The sequence below is a fragment of the Pseudopipra pipra genome, chromosome 16 (genome assembly GCF_036250125.1).
Source record: "Pseudopipra pipra isolate bDixPip1 chromosome 16, bDixPip1.hap1, whole genome shotgun sequence".
NCBI lineage: Eukaryota > Metazoa > Chordata > Aves > Passeriformes > Pipridae > Pseudopipra > Pseudopipra pipra.
Genome location: NC_087564.1, coordinates 15,928,733 through 15,949,218, shown reverse-complemented (window position 1 = coordinate 15,949,218; position 20,486 = coordinate 15,928,733). Strand labels below are relative to the sequence as shown.

Sequence of the window (20,486 nt, the reverse complement as noted above, 5' to 3'; positions counted from 1 at the left end):
TTTCTCTCCGCGTTAATACTGAGGTATTCGGTCTGTTTCTCGCTCTTTCTCACATTTAAGAAATGCTTCAGGGAGTGCCTCCCCCAGGACTTAATTTTAACAAAAGTAACAGGAGCCCTGTAGGTACAGTTGTCACCAATTTCCAGCTGTTGGAGTCTGGGAAGGACCTGGGTCTGTGGAAATAAATCTGTGCCCAGACACGTGAGCTGAACATGCAGATATCACTGCACTGGGTTTCTAGTAGAAGTCAGTATTTTCCTCCAGAAACTCTTCTCTGCTTTTAGTAAAGATTTAATCTGAAAGTTTGCACCTATACTGAAAGTATAAACTGAAAGCCTGTGCTGATACTGAGAGTATAAATTCATTTATTATCTGAGTATATTTTGGTGGCATCCTCTCCAGTAACTCCCTTGGGAGGGTGTTTGCTTTCCTCGGGGCCCACGCAAACCAGGGCAGGTGTGTCAGCTAATAAAGCCCAAGGAGTAAATTTTTAATAGGTTTGTTTTGCTAGGAAGAGGGAACAACTTCCCAATCAACCTCCATCCTCTCATTCCATATCAACTAATGGATTTTTTTACATTGTTGGAGGGATTACTGGCATTCCCTGTTTGCATGTGTCAGCCCCTCAGCTCCAAATCCCGAGTGGAATTTCAAGTAATCTGGGTTGTACTGAGTAGGATAAACAGCTCGGGGTGCTTTCTGCTTCCAGGGGAAAATCCAGCTGAAGTGTGGAGCAGTGTTTGGAGCAGGGTGTGTGGGGAGGTTGGCATTGACCTTTGGCCATGGGCAGGTGAGGGCAGTGGCACCGTGGGGTGCTCGGGGTGTGGTGTCTGGGCAGGTTCTTGCTCACACAGCTGTGCCAGGGAGTCTGGGGTGCCCTGGCAGTCTGGGCACGTGGGATGGGGGGTTCCTGGTTCCATTAAAACAGAGACAATGCTGCCATTGTTTTTCATTTTGAACTTTTTAAAATGATGCCGAGTCATGTGTTTTTATAAGCTTGATGTTAATTGCAAATATTTCATATTACTCAGCTCCTTACATTTCATGTACTAGCCAAGCATTCCTGTAGTCATCAGGGTTCTTGTAAAACCATGTAGTGGGGACAAATTTTAACTGGTTTCACTTGCAGATATCAGGGCTGAGGCTTTCAAATGTGGTTTGAGAAGCACTGCGGGGCTCGTGGAAGGCATTCAGTGGGATCTTGCAGGCAGTTTTATGTTATATTGAGTTGGTTAACTCGTTTGTTAGCTCTTTATGCTGGGGCAGGATGAGGAGAGAAGCCCTGCATAGAGGGACCCGCTAGTTCTGGAACTGCTTGAGGAGGTGATGGCTCAGTGTTTCAAGAACCTGGACGCCCCTGGGGGATCCTGTAGAGGAATAAGCTGCTCCACAAGAGGAGCAGTTTGGGATCTGTGCTGAGGGGTCACATCCCCCCCTCACCTGGGGTGCTCAAGGATGCTGGGGAGCTGCCCCTTCCCACTTACCCTCCCTGGGACATCCCCCTGGGTGTCACCTCTAGCTGGCTGTTGTGTTTCCTGGTGGTGTGTTTGGAAGGGGTGTCTCCTCCTGCTTTGCTTTTCCACCATTCAGAGGTTTTCCCTCACGACTGGGGTGTGTGGAGAGCGGACACTTCCCCAGGAGGTCAGCAGAGCTCGGCCGTGCCTCAGCGATGCAGCTCTGCCTGGGGTTGTTCTCTTTAATGAAGGGGTGTTTAAAATAGTTCAGGGGTGAAGGGAGGAATGACACTGCCCTTCTCCCAGCCCACTTCCAAGGTTGGCATCCTTGGCCTTGGATCCCACATGTGTGATTTGGGATCAGGGAAGTATCACCTTAGTGTGGAAAATAAGAAAAGATGGGCAAGAGCTCCATCAAAGCCAAGGAATGGCATTTATGGGAAGCCTGTGAGTCCATGGATAGGATTATATGGAGTTGTGAAATACATGTAGGAAACTAATTAAAGAGGGGATTAGCTGAGTGGAACAGGATTCCACAATAATTAATAGATGTGTTAAATATTTTGCTGCAATTGTCTCGTGGATGTGGTTGGCTGCCTTAAGACAAGTGTTCAGTCTGCTGTTGAGGACTGTATATTTTATATATCTGCCAGATTTGTTGTCAGTGCTGCTGAGGAGAACAGCTCGAGCTCTGGCAAACCTGAAAAGTAAAATATCAGTCACTGTCAGAGTGTGGGCCAGGTGACTGAGACAGAACCTGTCACTGGAGGTGGCATCACAATTTTCTCAGGGCAGCCTTAGCTGCAGTAGTGAGTGAGTCTTGGGATGTGTTGGTGCTCATGCTATTGTGAAGGCTCTCTAATCCAGCCAGGATAATTCCCAAAAAGCAGGGCTGGGCGTGCAGGTGAGCAGAGGCAGGGCTTGCCAGGAAATCATTAGTTCCACACGAGCTGAATTAATGCATGGGAATAAAGTGGCACCTTGCCCATGACAGGCACACAGCTGATCACCCAGAGGAGCCAGCTCAGAACTGGCTTTGTCTTGAGCTACATCCCAAATCTGGCTGGAAACAGCTTGGAAGTTTTAGATGGGCTGCAAAACTAAATGGGGGAGGGAGTGGAGAAGAAAGGAATAACCTTAATTCTTAATTTGATGAATTTCAGGTGGTCTGTGATTCCTTAGAGGCCACGTGCTGGGATTGCTTTTAATGGGATTTATGTACTAATTCCTCTAAACCTTCCTCTCTCCTGAGGACCATGGCTCACATCCCCTGAGAACAGCTGTGTGTGTGTGCTTGGCCTGGGCACAGGGCCCTGTGAAATGGAGTTGTGGGCTGTGTTTCAGTCCATGCTGTCTCACAGATCTGGGGAGGGGAGGTTCCCCTGCTGTTTGTACCTTCGTACCTGTCCTTGGGACGCTTCCGGAGCAGATCCTCACTCCAGCAGAGCAGCTGAGTGTTAGGCTCAGAAATTAAAGTAATTATGTGATGTATGATGTCAGCAAGGTAATTCTTCAGATATCTGTGAGTGCTTGTCTTAGTTTTCATACCCTTTTATAAATTACAAAGGAGACAGATTTGATTAGAAGCTCAGGAATATTCTCCTTTAAGCTGCAGTCATCCCTAATGAAAATAAACCTTCAGAGCTATTGTCATCAAAGCTTTGCACTGATACACTAATAAGCATTTGAAGTACACAGCAGAGTAATTTCCATGAGGAATGAGCCCACGGAGGGGTCTGGACCGTGCTGTTTGCTCACAGAACTCGGGCTGTAATTAATGGCATTGCAGGCTGTGACAGCCTCACACCAGTTGGGCTGCCCGGCCCCTGGGGACCAGCTGCTGCTCTTGTTGCCGTCAGGTTCTTTTTCCATCTTTTATGTGCAGTCACCAGCGTACCATTCAGATTAAAATGATTCCAGACAACTGGTGTGGGAGGTTTAGGTCTGGTGAAGTCACCCAAGATCAGACAGGTGGATATTCTTACTGCCTTTACTGGGAGAGATACTCGATCTGCCCCGAGGCTCTTGCAGTAATTTAAACCAGGGACAGGCAGCTCTGACTAATTAGAAATCTGGAAGAGACCACAAACTGCCTCAGAAAGCTCTGCTTTTATGCAAGAAGATGACTTACCATCACTTCTGTGCTCGTTTCCCACTGTCCAAGTGCAACTCCTTGTGTACAAATAGGTTTTTCCAGGGCCTGTACTCATGGCATTGCTGTGACTCACACGGAGTTTTGGAACATGGCTTTTAATAGCTCATGTCCTGCATGAAAGTTTCTGTGCTGAACTATATTTAGTGTTTCTCCAAGCCACTTGGCAATGTGTAAGTCTTGAGCTGGAATTGGAGTGGTTGTAACATAATTATTACATTAAAGCAAGTTATGTTAAAATGCCTGTTATTGGATTGTTGTACAGGAGGAGCTGCCTCCGTTTATCTGTACAGGGAAAACCTGCTGGAAAGCAATAACTTCTAGTAATACTTCATGGAAAATGGGAATGGTCCAACTGATTCCTTTTTTTTTTCCTGTTGAAGCATTATCCACTGATTCTGGCCTTTCTCAGAAGGATTCTGTGAATTATTACTTGAGGAAGTTCTTCTACTTCTTCATTTTTTGTTGTTAGTACTTTGAAACTAGCTTTTTTAAAGCATCCAGGGTGATGAAACAAGAGTGCACTCATCTCTATTAAGTCCAAAATACTTCCATCAATATAACATTAACCCTACAGTGCCGTTTAATATCAAAGAAATTCTTCTTTAATGTTTTTCTAGTTCTTGTGTGGAGAAAAAAAAAAAGGAGCATGACCCTAGTGTTTGAAAATCTGGCTCACCCAAACATCCTTTAAAAGAAGTTAAATTTGCTAAGTGTTATTTATTTGCAGTGCTTGTTGTCTTTGGCAAAGATATTTGAAAAAGTGGTAAACAGCACTGAAATATGAAATATTTATGGCCAGGGCAAAGTCCTCTTTGTGCTTGGGCTTTAGGTTGGCATTTGTCTCCATCTGAGCGCTCATGAAAAGAAAAATCTCCTTTCAGTGTTTATAATCGTTATCTCAAGCATTTCCTGTTTATCTCCAAATGAAGTTCCAGGTCTCCTTAATTAGAAAATTGCATGAGATCTCTGGTTGGCAGCTGAATTCAGTGATGGGCTTAAAGTGCCCAGTGGATTGAATCAGGGGAGGTGTGTTGGTGAGCAGGGCAGGATTCGGGGCTGCAGGTCGGGCTCTGAGGGGAATGGAGGGGGTGTGAGTGCCAGAGCACTGGGAAAACAGCCCAGGAATCACTGTCTAAAGAGACATCTGGGGGAGTTTGGCTGTTGGACACCCAGCTGCAAAGGGTCGGTGCCCCCGGGCACTGCCAGGGTACTGTGGGCTCTGCAGAGGCACAAAACTTGGCAAAGTGGGGTTTCCATCCCAGAGGGGGCAAGGAAAGGGCTCAGCCACCCCATCAACAGCTCAGCCTCGGCAGGGCCAACAAAGTCTCTCGGTATCAGTGTATTTATCTGTTTCCTGCACCCCTTGGGGAGCTCTGACACAATGTAATGGCTTGTGCAGCTCAGGAATTGGGTTTTTCTACCAGGACAAACTGCCAGTTATAGAAAAACATGGAGCTATTATGTGTTCAGTTTGGGGCTGCTGCTGGTGGGGAAACTTGGCACTGGCTGGGATGTTTGGAACTTTATTATCGCAGTCACAAACAGTATAAATCACAGATTACATAAATAATACCATAAATATATAGATACAGATTGGGCCCAGGCTATGGTCTAGATCAAATTTTGTGGGAGTGTCTGTTAATCCCATTGATTAATGTCCCTTTCAAAGCAGATTGCTGAAGCCAAAGGAAAAATCACCTGAATTTGCCTAAGGTGAGGACTTTGGGGTGACTTTCTTCAGTTGTTCTGTGTTGGTGGAGGGCTGGGAGCTGGGCAGACCTGTGAGTCTGAACTGCTGCTCCTGCTGAGCAGCTGCATTGCTGTGCTGGAACCCCTGGTAGGTGAGAGGTTCTGGCTGTGAACAGAAAACAAAGCACCGTGTTCTGGCCTAATTTTGGTGTTCCCTCTAAGTTTTGTGAAGGCAATCAGTTCATCAGGATCTCTTAATTCCTCAGGGACCAAGATGATCTCGTGTTTAAAGTCCAGGTCATTAAGAATCCTGAAGATTGGAAACTTGAGAAATTACCTTGTGGTTTTAAGAAACTTCTTTCTCTGCAGAACTTGTAGCCTTACAAGGGCAGCAACAGGTTTTAAATCAATGAGTAAGGATTTGCTCAGCCCTCAGTTTAAAAGCCTCCTCGCTTGTGATCCGCTTCCAGACCACATGAAAACCTGGGAATGCCTTTCCTGGGCTGCCTCTGCCGTGCCCAGGTCCAGGAGCGGTGACGTGGGCAGGGTGTGGGGCTCAGGTATCCCGTGGGTGGCATTTCCCACCCGCGTCCTCACAGACCCAGCTCTGAGCAAGGGGTGGCTGCTGAGAGCACCAGGGCTTCCCAGTATCCCATCTAACCCTGCCCTCTGGCAGTGGGAAGCCATTCCCCCTTGTCCTGTCCCTCCAGGCCCTTGTCCAAAGTCCCTCTCCATGTTTCTTATTGGCCCCTTCAGGTACTGGAAGGCCACAGTTGGATCCCTCCAGAGCCTTCTCTTCAGAGAAGACCAAACAACAAACTGAATTTTATTGGCTTGAGGATACCTCAATAAAGTGTTGTGAGTTCCAGGGAACCAGCTAAAGCCTGTTGGTCAGAAGAAAAAAGTTACATAATAACTTTGTGTCCGACTTATGTGTCAAGTGCTGAGTGGGCAGTGGGTAAAATAGTTGAGATTTTTGTGGCAGAAAAAGAAATTAAAAGATTCCAGACTCGGAGATTTGGGAAATATTAATCGTCCATTTCCTTATGTGTCCTCTTCTCCTTTGGCTCTGCTGCTGCTTGATGGAGCAGATGAGAGGACTGATAAAATATTCCCACACAGACACTGTGGGATCTGTTCTGCCTGGATCAGCTTGGCCTTCCTATTTTGCTGGGGGGTCAGGACAGCATGACAAGGATAAAGAGAGAGTCTGTCTCAGGAAAGCACCATCTTACCTTGCCTAAAATGCTGAATGAAGTGTCACTCTCCTGTGCAGGTGTTTCTCAGGGGGTTTGGGGAGGTTTTGAGGGTCCAGGGCAGCAGGAAGGGTTGTGCCACCCCTGGCACGCTGAGCCTGTGACACAGCACGTAACCAGAGCCAGAGTCACCATTCCTGGGCAGACCTGCCCCACTGCCAGGGGGAAGCACAGGGAGCTGGAAGGGCAGGAAGGGATATTGTCCAGGGGGGTTAGGTGTGTCCAACGTGGAGGTTTTGGTGTCTGACATAACAGCAGGATAGGGGAGGTAAAAATACACCTGAATGTGCTTTAGTGGCAGCTGCTCAATTGCTCAGCTCTGGAGGTGCCTTTTTTCCTCCTGATACTTATTCATGTAATCAAAATAATCCTCATCTCTGGGGATGAAGCTGTGATTCCTTGATTCTAACTTGATCTGATGGTGGATCTTCAGAACAAATAATTTTAATGTCAGGTTATGCCCACAGTCAAAATCTCGAAATAGTAATGATTTGATCAGCTAAAATAGCCAGAAGTGATGTGACAGGCTGTTTCAGCCCGATGCTGTAATGGGATACACTTGGAATTGATGGAAGCAAATGTATTTCTTAGACACTTGCATGGTATTTTTAGGTAATGATAATGGATCTGTGGCCAGAGCTGCTTTTCAGAGATCATTAAATTAGCAATGATGAAATGCCAAATAACAGGATCTTTTTAGGATGGGGTTAAATAACAAGTGTATTAATATGTTTTCTAATATTGTGCACAGTTTCCAAAAAGAAAGGGGTTATAATTTAAATGAAATAGCTCCATTATTTGGCATTTTAAATCTTTAAAACATCTTGTGGCCTTGAGCCTGACCTAAGGCAGCAGTTGGCCGTGGCACAGCTCTGACCTGAAACCTGTGGGAGTTTAATTAAACACCAATTAAACTGGGGAAGGAAGTCTGATTTCAGTCATTCAGAACTAAGTGCCTTCGCAGCAGTTGGTGGTGACAAATGGAGGGATTTTAACAGATCACTCTGCTCGATTCCCTTGGGTTTTGGGGCTGTTGGATTGTTATAGGTACCAGTCTTGAAGGCTTAATTGGATCTTTGCTGACACTGTCGTGCCTCAAGCAGCACTGGGTGTCTGGACGAGGAAAAATAGGGAACTTTAGGGTATCGTTTTTAGCTGCAGCGTTGCTTTATTGGCTGAACTAGATCATTTGAATTAGATATTTCATCAGGAACTGCAGAGACAGGACAAGGAGTAATGGGTTCTAGCTGAAAGAGGGGAAATTTAGGTTGGATTTACAGAAGAAATTCTCCCCTGTGGGGGTGGGGAGGCCCTGGCACAGGTTGCCCAGAGAAGCTGTGGCTGCCCCTGGATCCCTGGAAGTGTCCAAAGCCAGGTTGGAGGGGGCTTGGAGCAACCTGGGCTGGTGGAAGGTGTCCCTGCCCATGGCAGGGGGTGGGACAGGATGAGCTTAAGGTTCCTTCCAACCCAAACCGTTCTGGGATTCTGTGATTTTTGTTTAAATTTATTCCTTAGACACCAAATAGCCCTAAAAGCTTTGGGTTTGTAGTCACTGTTCCATGGCTGATCCACAGGATAGCAGAGTTAATAGTGTGTCTTCTGCTTAGCCAGTGCTGCCTCTCACCAGGAAACGACTCCTGGGCCAGCTGGGTGAGGTCACAAATGCTTCTCTCAGTGAGGTGGAGCTTTTTTTCCCTGACAGGGATTGTTTTCTGGTGAAGTTAATTGCATTGCAGTGTGACAGGAACATCCTGGAGTGACTGCAGTGGAGTGAATCAAAGAGCCAAGGGGTCTGCAGGCACTGAGAGTGAGAAGGAGCAATAAAGGAGTTTTTTCCTTCTGTCTTGCAAGTTGTCCTGTGCTCGAGATAGCTGCACTGAGATTTTTGTATGCATAACCTCACTGGCTGTTTCTCAAGGTCCCAATGACATTTCCAGAGTGAAAATTAAAATTAATAAAAGGAAGAGTGGTAACTTGTACAGCTGAGTGTGGCACCGACAAGGCAGGGCAGTGCTGGGAGCTGTTAATTCTGTTGTACACACAGGTACACACATCCTGGGTGACACAGTGTTAAGGCTACAAAAAGCTACTTCAGCCAGTGACAGGAAAATGAAGTTCAAAGATCATCCCTTTCTTAGAAGATAAATTGTCCCGTGAGCAGGTTTCAAAGTCACAGCTGGGACATGGCTGTGGAAAGTACAGCAGTTATTCAAATTCAGACTTTTGGCATCTATAATTTAATTAAAAAGCAGTTGTTAGGAAATGGCAATCCCCTGGTTAAAAGTTATGTTTTCTGTAGAAAATGGAGCTAGAAGGGTGGTGTTCTCACACGGAAAAATCAACGTGTGAGCTGAGCTTGCAGCTTGTGTTTGGGCCGAGCGTTCAGCTGGGCTGCCCTGCTGCAAGGGGATTTAACACGCAGATTAAGTGTTCTGAGCTGGTGTGTTTTATAGAGTGGCACAGCAGGATAAAGTAATCCTGGTTTCGTACCAGCAGGTCCGAGCGTGTGTTGAAGTGCAGGGTAATAACCGTCGATTAGTGGGAGGCTCGTGTTTCCCTCTCTGCAGTGCAGGGGCTGAGTTAACTTTCAGTTTGGTGCTGAGCTGCAGGAGCCTCGTGGCAGGGTGGGAATGGCACAGTCTGCGCCTTGGACACGTTCGGGTGCTCTTGTGTTTGCTGTGTCTAAGCAACACAAAAACAGGCGGCTGAGTGAGGCCGGGATCCCGGGAATGGGCTGAGTCGGCTGCGTGGGGGATGCCGGGCTCGGTCGCACACTCGCCTTCCTGTCGCTGAAACATAATCAGGGGCTCAGCCATTAATTGTTAATCGTGGCCACGCTCAGGAAATCAGTGCAGAGGCTCTGTTGTGAAACTATGGGCATAGGGAATAATCCCTGGTTTGTCACTAGCCTAGTAGTTGATTTTATGTAACTTCAGGTCCCTGAATCCCCTTGTAGTCTTTTTACTGTTGTTTCAAAGCTTCCAGCTCGTTTTTGCAGCCTCACTTTCTATTCCTGCTTCATTGTTCTGCCTTTTCTGCGTTTCCTTGTTTTACTTCTTGTGCTGATTCAGTTTAGTTCCTTTTCCAAGGCTTTCTCTTGCCAGTTTTGTGAATCCCCAAACTTAAGAGACCTGGCTGGGCAGTACATTAAATAAGAGCAGCATTACCTCTGGTGAAATGGTAATTTCTGGACTGGAGATTTTTTGGCTCTCATGCAAAGTAACAACGTGTGGCTGAAATCATTGAATCCCAGAGTGGTTTGGTTTGGAAAGGACCTTAAAGCTCATCCAGTGCTACCCCCTGCCACGGGCAGCAACACCTTCCACTAGCCCAGGTTGCTCCAACCTGGCCTTGGACACTTCCAGGGATGGGGCAGCCACAGCTTCTCTGGGCAACCTGTGCCAGGGCCTCCTCACCCTCACAGGGGAGAATTTCTTCCTAATACCTTATCTGTTCCTACCCTCTGTCAATTCAAAACCATCCCCCCTGGTCCTGTCAAAGTGCAAAAAACCAAACAAATGTGCAAAAGACGGCCATGACTTCTTTAGCAGTTCACTGAATTTCGTTCATTCTTGTAGTGCATATTTTTCCTATTCAGACATGTCTGTGCTGTAAAAAGTTTGTCTGTGCAAAAGGCAGTGCTGCTTCTTGGAGTCTTTTCCAGGGATTGACAATGCAGGACTTCTGGGTAAAGAAATCATAAAGTTTAAAAATGTCCTGAGTTGGTGGCAATCCACCTGTTTTGTGGCTAAAGTGGAAAGTAAGGTCTTGTTTGGCAGTTCAGGAAATTTTTCAGGGTGTTTTGGTGAGGTGTTTATTCTCAGCAGTGGAGGAGTTCTCATGTCAGCAGGTGGTTTGCAAGGGAACTGGACTTTGCTTAAATGTAAAAGCTGCCAAACCCACATGTAGAGGATCCATGAGCTGTCCTGTTATCCAGAGCCATCAGCTGCTGCCTTGGCTCTGGTCAGACCTACACCTGCATCAGGCTCTGCAGCACTGCCTGAATTTCTGCCCAGCCCTGATTCCTGAGCTGCCCTTCCACTTGTTCCCACTCCTCTGTGCTTGCACCTCTGGTCTCTGACTGGAAAATGGGTTTTATTCCAACCAGGTGAGTGTTGAGCCAGCTCAGTTTGAGCTGCTGACTGCTGGGGATGCTCATGCTGGGCCCAGGAGATGGAGCAGGAGGAGGAAGGACACAGCCACTTCTGTCAGCAGCTCTGCCAGCTGATGTCACCTCGTGGCAATGGAATGTTGGCCCCAGGCTGCAGTTTCATGATCAGTTGAAGCTGATTTTGAGTAGCTGCTGTTGCTGAAAGGGACAGATTTCCCCTGTTCCTGCCCAGCCTGCGTTGATCCCACCTCCCCTGCCCTCGGGCTGGCCAAGGAGAGGGCCAAGACAACCGGGAACCAGTTTCTTTTGTTGCATGTGATTCCAGTCTGAGCTGCTGCTGATGCAGGAGAGAGGTGTGAGGACCTGCACCTGAAGTTTGGGGAAGGACTGCTGCAGGCAGGGCTCCTGAGGAGAGAAAGGTTGTAGGGAATTGTGTGAGGGGAATCCAACACTTGCTCCTCACCATGGATTTGATGTGGTGGTGACTGGAGCTGGCCCAGCTCTGGGCTGTGAGGGCCAAGGTGAGCAGCCCTGGAGGGGCAGCCCAGGAGGGAGGTGACTGCAGGATGATTTGTGGCTGCTGCTGCCCAGGCTACATTTCACCACTTCCCCTCGAGCTGAGTGCTGCCAGAGCACAAAGCGACCGTTCTGGCAGCACCTCTGGTTGTCTTGGCACACAGGGGTTGTAAAATTGCATCTGAGATTAAGGAATAATTCAGTAATTATTTAAGTTACTTTCTGCTTCACTGTATCCTCTGTCAAAATTGTACCCAGCTAATTTTAGGTGAAATGATTTTGCATAAGTAAAAAGTTGTTGCCTGCTTGTAAGGGAAAGACCTGGTGTGAAAAGAAACTCTTTAATGTGAATAAATACCAGGCAGTTCAATATTAAAACCAGTTACTTGCCAAGACATGGTGTGGGGGTTTCTGTATGCATTCTTTAAATTATATTAATAAACTGACATGTTTGGAAAGTTCAAGTTCTGTAGTAGAGTGTAACAGGAGAAATGTTTATTGTAGTAGTTAAAGGGATAAAGCAAGGCATAGAAAGTACATTATGATATGATAAGCTTGGAAAGTTTCCAGTGTAGCTTAGCTTTGTCTCAGGTTCTTTAGGGTTTGTTATCACTAATTTATGACAGCTTGTCATAGGAGTTTTTACTTTGGGAAACAAAACACGGGACCACTGCTAGATTTCATCCTGCCTGGATTTGAGCAGTTAGAATGTTAATCCCCTGCAGCAGCACTTTGCCTTTCCTCCAGAAGTCATTAATACTTTCACAAATCAAATGTACTTTATTAAAGAAGCCACATTGTTATATTGGCCTGACAGACACTGGGAGAAGAGGTTTGGGGCTTTTCAAAGTCAAAAAGAATAAGAGGAGAGCTTCAACAGCTCATGACTTTGCCCATGGTATGAAATAGCAGATTAGCAATCAGGATCTGATTTGCTGGGACAGTATTTCACTGGAAGCACTGAATTGTAAATTGGTATTTATACCCAGAAGTTTACAAGCTATGGGACTGATCGGGCTGCTCTCTGAATCATCACATCCTTTCTCAAACCAAACTTTAAATGTGGTTCTGCATTTAAACCACAATTGTATTTTTGCCATATAGAAAGTTCAACTTAAATTCATCTCAAATTTGCAATGCTGTGGCTCAAAATTATCTGCCTAGGTTTGAAACATAGACTTAACTGTGTGAACAATGATTTTGTTAAACTGCCCCTTATTTGGTGTAATACTCAGATCTAATACTGAAAGCACTGCGATGTGTGTTTTACAGGAAGGCTGTGCAGGGCCTCACTGCAGAGCCCGTCTCTGTGAGAGTGGCCCGAAAATAGGATTTGGCTTGAGCTGTGGTTGTTCTAAAGAGCTAAATTTACTGCCTCGCTCCAGAGAGGAGCCTTGGATCCATTTCACCAGGGCAGGAATTTCAGATCCACTAATGTGAACAGTCTGTCATGGGTTTCCCTGCACTGCCCAGGAACATTCCGCCTCCCTTCCAAGGTGATTATCCCCCTAAAGCTGCTCTGCCTTTCGTCAGAGCTCCGTGCTGCCACATCCAGGGCTGACATTACAGGCAGGATCAAAGCTGCAGCTTTTACTTTGAGTGACCAAGCACAGTTTGATGGGGAACTCTGGAGAAAATGAAGGAGGAAGACAACGGAGCAGAAATCTTTATCCATTTATTGAGGCCTGAGCTGTAGTTTTGCAGCTCTGAGGTGTCTGATGCCTTGGAGGTGATGCACCATTTTTAAAGCCATTCTAAAGGACTGGAAGCACAGAATTTGCAGCTGGTGGGTGAGCTCCAAAACAACAGCCTTTGATGTGATTCTGAAGCATCTGTTGTCACCAGATTTACAGTGAAATCACTTTTAATACTTGTACAGAAGTTTATATTGTTAATCTGGGTAAAAAATGGGGGTAGGAGGCAAACCGAAAGTCATACTAGTGACTGGTTGTGTGTGGTGTTCCCTAAATACTAATACTGAAAGTAGTGACTGTCATCTGACAGTTTTCTCTGAGTTATTTTTAAACATTTTAAAGCCACTTCAAAATGTTGATACTTACCTTGGGTTGTGCTGGCTTCCTTTTGAAAATATTAGCACAAGGGGAAATGGGGAGGAGTGAGCTGGTGGTCCTGAAACACCTTGAAGCCGTATTTTCTATGAAGTTTGTCTTGGTGAGTGTTAAAAAAGCAAACCTTTTTGAAGGGCAATTGCCATCATTCATTCTGGATTCCTTGTTTTGGAACAGAGTTGCTGATTCTTCCATTTTTCCTGGCAGCAAGTCCTGCCTATTGTATGTGGAAAGCAAGGCAGGATGTGCTGCCAGCCCCGCGAAGGTGCTCCCAGTGTTACCTCACCAGCGAGCTGAGCTGGTTACTCCTGGTAACAAACACAGGCTTTGTTTGAGGAAAAACCACCCAGCAGGGAAGGCTGGCTTTACCTCTGTCTCCTGTATCGAGTGGATGTCTCCTGCTTCCACTGAAACCTCTCCAGAGTTCAGGATCAGGGACTTGTCGCTGCCCTCCCGTGGCATCACCTCTGCCAGTGCCACCGCCCAGCCGAGCGTGAGTCAAGGCTTCTGTTTCCACAGTGACATTTCAACTGAGTCACTTGTTCTGCTGGGAATGGCCAAGGTTTTATGGCTCTCAGATCAGGTTTGCCCTTGTTCCTTCCTGGTTTGCCTTTCAGGAGTGTGGATTTCATGGAACCATGAAATGGCCCAGGTTTGAAGGGACCTTGAAGTTCATCCCGTTCCACCCCCTGCCATGGGCAGGGATACCTTCCACTACCTCAGGTTGCTCCAAGCCCCGTCCAACCTGGCCTTGGACACTTCCAGGGGTGGGGCAGCCATAGCTTCTCTGAACAACCCGTGCCAGGACCTCCCCACCCTCCCAGGGAAGAATTTCTTCCTAATATCCCATTGAACCCTGCCCTCTGGCAGTGGGAAGCCATTCCCCCTTAACCTGTCACTATGTGCCCTTGCAAAAGGTCCCTCTTGCAGTGGTTCTGTAGCTTTGACCTGCCTTGGAGATCAGGACTGATGCCCTGGTGATGGATAGGACAGTGATATCTCAGATATTGTTTAGCTGAAGATTTATTTTTTTAAAATCTCCAATGTTGGTTTAGTGGAGCGCCTTCATTTTATACGTGGAAATGTAAATTCTTTCCCCATGGAAGATAAACACTATTATCTGAGGAATTCCCATCTGCTGTTTCCAGATGTGGCCTGAAAATGTGAAGAAGCTGAAAAATGACCAAGTGAGGGGACCAGTTTTAAACCCATGGGGTGGGAGCTGTTCTGCCCACCCTGCTCAGGGCTGAGCCAGGCCTTGAGCTGCAGCAGAGCCTGGCATGCTGGGTTGGGCGCAGGGCTGGGCTGGGCTGGGCCAGAAGGAAGGGAAAATAAAAAGAATTATACCATAGAATACTGAGAGGCTGACTGGGGGCACATGCAATACATTTTTAAAATGTCACAGCAGGCTAAGTTATTGTAATTAACATGTCTAGAATAAAAAAAAAAATAGTCTTTCCTCTGTAAAACCAATTGGTTTTTGTTTGGAGTGAGTTAAGGCAATTATTCTGGCCATGCCATCCCCAAACAGGAAATGGCTCCAGCTTTGATGTTCTGTATCATATTTCATGTCAAGTACGGCACTTCTGTCTTGAAAAGAAAATTTGCTTGAAGAAACAAGGGTTTTATTAAAAATGACAGTTCTCAGTGTTGTGGTGTCCCAGAGTGCAAAGCCAGCTCTGCTCAGGGTTTTGGCTGTCCCTGAGGAACCTGCTGTTCACGTGCTCAGAACCTGCCCTGCCCTTCGGTACCTTCCCGCTCCGAGCTGTGGCAGAGAGGCTGTTTGCCTGAAGGGTGAGCCTGGGGAGCTGATCTGGCTGAAAAGCAGCTGTTTCTGTGACATTATTCCAGTTGTTATATCCCAGCTGAACCAGTGGTTGTATCCATGCAGGAGAGGAACAGTGAAGACATAAGGAGCAGCTCGTGGAGCTCTGCACAGTGGGCAGGACTGTGGGAAAAGCAGTTTAAAAGTACTGGTTTTAAGGAAATCGGTAGTTTTATCCTCTTTATTCATTAATGGGGTGATTATAACCATAACAAAATGATTGTTCAGTCTTGTTTTTACAATCAGTCTTTTAAAATGTGCTACTGACTTTTATTAAGACCTTGGTACCAGTTGATTCATGTCAAGGTTCTGGTGTTGTAGCAGAGAAACTTCAGTTCTCAGAAACCTTCTTTCCCAGGGGACCAGCTCCGTTCTGCTCCAGTGGAGCACTGCCAGCCTGGCAGATATTTTGGATGTGGGCAGCTGAAGGCCCATGTGCTGCTGCCGTGGCGGTTTGGGATGTGTGCCCGGTCTGGCATTCCCGGACTGCAGCTCGTGCTGTGCTCTGTCCCGTCTGCCAACACCACCTCTGACACCTCTGGGAATGCCACCTCTGTCCCCAGAGGTGTTGGGAGGCTCTGGGCTGGCCAGGTCCCGGTTTTCCTGGGGATCCTGCCCTCCAGAGGCACAGGGCTAGCTGCTGACCATGGCGGTCACAGTCCAGCGTTGGGGCCCGGGAGGGGCTGGGGCAGGGCGTGCTTTCCCCATTAGTAATGGCTTGGAGGGACCTCGTTTTGCAACCCAGAATTAACTGTTTGGGCTGTGTGGAGTTGAGCTCTGGGAATGTAAACAGCCCTGGCTGGAGTCTGGGCTTCAGAGGCTCAGCTTGGGTTAGGCTGGGCTGTGCTCAGGGTGTCTCCTGGGGGAAGCTCCAGTGGAGGGTCTCCAGGCTGATGGCCAGAAACCAGCACTGCTGGGCTCAGGAGAGCCCTTGGGAACGCTCTGCTGCTCAGTCTTCCAGTTCTTAGTTCTTGAGTCTAGAAGGATTTCTGCATCGCTTCCATTAGATAAGATGCAAGTAAGCCCTGCCAAGGGCTGAGGACAGAAGTTTGGTAGTGAAAAAGAAATTCTGTTTTTTTCTAGAAGTTTGCTGATTCCCTGGTTAGCCAGCAGAAGGAATTAGCATCCCACAAAGCTGCAGTTGGGTGTAAACTTTAAACTGGTCATACCTGTAATTCCGAGGGAGACAGGTCCCTTTGATGGTTTGCTGCTTCCCCTGCTCAGAGAGGAGATGGGCTGTGCTGCTATCACAGGGTTGCATTTTTTCTTTCATGGTTGTGATCACTGAAAAACAATATTATTTAGTGGCTCTCTCTTGGCTTCCTCATTAAAGGTGGAATGTGGGCCTGCAGGAAGGGTGAGGTCTTCCCTTGCTTCACTTCCGAGCCTGACATCATCATCAGTGGCTGTTCTGATCTGCCTGGCCTGGCCACGCTCCTGCTGCCACCCAGGCCTGGGAGAGCATCCCTGATTCCAAGGACATCCAGGGTGTCCAGCTGGGACTTTAGATCCCTGACAAAGTGGTTCAGTGTACAAAGAGTGCTAAAGATAAACATATAAAATTATCCATAGACTGTGGGTAGCCAGATTTAAAATGGGAACAAAGTTTTGCTAGCACAGTTCTGAGCTGTCTTTGCTTTTCATTCCAATGGATATAATTTCCTAGGAAAAAGGAAGGGAAGGAGAAATCTATTCATGATTCTAAAGCTGTATGGAAGCTCTGTTTTATGTGGTGGGTTTTTCATTAATGTTGTGGCTAAAACCATTCAAAAACATCCAGTAACTTTATGGTAGTCTAATGAAAGGTTCTGTAGAACACAGCTATGGAATAATATTAATAGGAGCTCTTTAGAGTTACCTCTAAAGATAACTGATACAAAGTGCATTTTGTGATTCCCAAGAGCTAAAAGTGAATTTCCAAATCCTGTAGTGGTTTGCCTGTTGCTGCAGGGTGGGAGGAGTCCCAGGAGCTGTCAGTGATCAGCAGCTCTGTGGGTGAAGGATGTGCACGTACCCAGCTCCGAGGGCTCGGCGGGTTCTTAGAAGTTGTTTTGAATTGCACCACCCAGGGTGGCTGTTTAATTTCCCAAACTGCTGGTTGGGTTCAGGCTGGGCCTTCTGGTCTGTCAGATCTTGGCTCTGTGGTGCCTGTTCTGGAGCATGTCAGGGTAAGTGTGTCAGCACCGGGGGAACGACCTCCTGGAACGCCTGTAATCTGCCTTTCCCTGCTCCCAGCCCGGGGCTGGGGACAGACAGGGCAGTGGGAGCTTCAGCTCTGCAATGGGGATGGAGAAACCTGTTGCTTTTTTTTCCTAAACAGATTTGCAGCTCATCTTGTTCCACCCCTTGCCATGGGCAGGGACACCTTTCACTATCCCAGGTTGCTCCAAGCCCCGTCCAACCTGGCCTTGGACACTTCCAGGGATGGATCATCAACAAATGTATCTGTGTAGTGGAGATCCACGTACAGATGATGATCCAGATGTCTGTAACGATGGAGAAGGTGGCTGCTCTCCTGTTCCTTCTGCCCCAGTCTCAGACACAGTTAATCCCTGTACTCCTCCCGAGGCACTGCCCTGTCTCGCTGCTTTTCCAGGTTACCTTGGGAAGGTCGAGCCCACTGGCAGTTGAGCTGCTGGGGCTCCAGCAAACTGCCTTGGTCACCTGCTGTTAAATGCTGGTTGTTTCAACTAGAAAATCTTAATACATTTGGAACTGGCACAGGTTGCCCAGGGAAGCTGTGGCTGCCCCATCCCTGGAAGTGTCCAAGGCCAGGTTGGACAGGGCTTGGAGCAACCTGGGCTAGTGGGAGGTGTCCCTGCCCATGGCAGGGGTGGAATGGGATGATCTTCAAGGTCCCTTCCAATCCAAACCATTCCATGATTCTCCTATCAAACCAGTTAGCTGACTTGTGGGGTAGTTGCTGCTTAAGGTGAGATCAAAATCTGTTTAAGAATGTGCTGCTCTAACTGGGGTGTTCTTACAGTGTAGTGCTGCCATGTAATTTCTAGTAATTTTGCAGGGCTAAGAAAATAAAAATAAATAATTACTCTCTAACAGGATGTAATTTCCATCAGACAAAATATTTCTGTTTGGGTGAGAGAAAAGTTTATCAATCTGGTCTGTGTTTTCCTCAACAAATAAATATTCAAGTGCTGTCAGAGTATTTCAGGGGCTTTTGTTTGAGTCTGGTTGATGTTTTGAGCATTAATTTATTCTGGTATTTAATTATTAAACACCTTATGGTTCACAACTAGTTCAAGCAGATAATGTGCCATGAAATTAAAGTCAAATGCCTTAAAAACAGGAACGCAAACCTGAAGGAATCTTGTCCTTGGAGGTGTTCAGGATGTTCAGCCGATGAAGCCTGATCAGGAAAATGAGCTTTCTGTTCATGCCCAGGCTTGCAGTGGCTTATTAAACAGATTGAGGATCAGATAAAGTCTGTAGGAGCTGAGAGACTGACAGCAGGGAGGGGAAACTCTCTGAATAGGGGAAGGGAATCCCGAAGTCCCTCCAAGTGCTCCATGGTGTAAAGGTGTAGTAACAGTGAGCAGCCGAGTGGAAGAGATCAGGGAGAGCTGGGTTTGTCATTGTTGCAAAGGTGGGGTGGAACACTGTTATAGCCAGTGAGCCAACAACAAATAAATCTGTGTCCACATTAAACAATTCAACGTTTATGTGTAAACTGGGATCAGAAGGAGGTGTGGAATTGTGTGTGTAAAGGTTGGAGTATGTTTGTAGCAAGTGAGAGTATTTTGTCTGGAAGTGTGTGTAAGTATTCAGCATTTTTCTATCGAGGTTAGACCTTTTCTGGGAATACCATTAACTTGTGATAAGCTTTTTAAGTACCAGATCTTTTCTATTGTTTTAGTATTATGGAATTCAGCAAAATGAGGCAGTGGGAGGTTTCTGGTGAAGGGGGTGTGTGTGTGAGGTTAAGGGAAGGCTCAGGCTGCCCTTTCCATTGGTTGCTGATGGACAAAGCTCTGCAGTGCTCAGATACAAAAAGATGAAGGTGCCTCTCCTGCTTTTCTCATGTCTTTGTATTCCTTTTCATTGAGGTGTATTGATACAAGATGATTTAAGGTGGATTACCAGCATGGAATGAAGGTCCAGTTGCCTCAGTACCCCTGTGCACTCAGTGCAGTGACTCAGGGCTCTGCTTTGCTCTGGGCTCATCCATGTGAGGCTGGAAGGACCATGGAGAGCTTGGTGCAGTGGATTTGTGCTGCAGGCTGGGATTCCAGGAATGTCAGGGCTTCCCAAGCTCCCTGTGCTGGGAGCAAGGGCTGTGTGTGACATGGTGGGCATGGGGGTGTTTCCAGCAATAGTTGTAATGGGATTCTAACTTGGAACTGAGCAGGTTTTATTGGAATTGTTGAGGCGATCTTTGACCCTGAACTCACCAATTGCCTGACAATGTCTTTTTTCCTCCCCTAGGGCTGAGAAAACGGAGGTACTCAGTGAAGACCTGTTGCAGGTATTGTGACACTTATTATGTGTTTTTTAAGTACTCCTTATGAAGTTTGAGCCTTCTGAGATTCATGGAGTACCTAATGTGGGGATAAAATCCTGCATGTCAGGGATAGAAACCTGGATGTCTTTGACTTCTCAGCACATAAAGAAACTGGGGATACATTTTGAATAAAAAACCTCAGTACTTCTGTTTCTGAACCAGTCACGTGGCCTGATACAGTGAAGAAGGAAGCATTTTCTTTTAATTAGATGAACGAGCTTGATAAGCTCACAAACCTGTGGTGCTGATGACTTGCCAGTCTGTGGTGGAGGGTGAAGAAGCTCTGACTGGGCACGGCAAGTTTCTGTCCTCACTTCTGTTTCTCTTGGACAGGTCAACTGGACCTTAAGAGAAGTGGCAAAAAAACCATATCAACTGCTTGCTAGTAGAGACTGGCAATTTATTTCCTTAAAGTCTGATATTGCTTATTGTTATAAGTGTACAAATCCTTCTTGTTCAGCTTCTGATGTTAAATAAATGTACAAATGCTTCTTGTTTAGCTTGTGATATTTGTTCTCAAATTTGTCACACTGACAGTTGATTTGTTTGCAGACTTGTCATCTTTGTGAAAGGATATAATTTCATCAAACATGACTTTCATGGTGGAATTTGAGTTGCAACTGTCAGATTAACAAGGGTGACTGACTACATGGAGCAAATTTAAATACAGTCTTGTCCTACATAGTTTTCTTCCTCTGGTTTCTTTATGAGAGACTTGTGAAAGGAACACAAATTGTGAGGGAAGGCTGCTGTGGCACCTCGAGTGTGCTGGTTCTTTCTAATGAATTCCAAAGCAGCTCAAGGTGCCTGAGGTCAGGACCTGTGCCTGGGACAGGAAGCCAAACAGATGATGCAAGTGCTTCTAGTTCAGATCTCTCCAGCTGCTCAGGTT

The 20,486-nt window shown here is 46.6% G+C and overlaps 1 protein-coding gene across 8 annotated transcripts in view; it reads left to right on the top strand.

The window, feature by feature from the left end:
• Positions 1-20,486, top strand: part of ARHGAP17 (Rho GTPase activating protein 17) — a 42,432-nt gene that overhangs the window by 502 nt on the left and 21,444 nt on the right. For 7 of the 8 annotated variants that reach the window (XM_064673456.1, XM_064673448.1, XM_064673451.1 and 4 more), the window contains exon 2: positions 19,519-19,558. In XM_064673456.1, the coding sequence (XP_064529526.1) occupies positions 19,519-19,558 (40 nt within the window). Of the gene's footprint in view, positions 1-767; positions 791-19,518; positions 19,559-20,486 lie in introns of those variants that run through there. The other variant, XM_064673449.1, reaches the window with a different exon arrangement.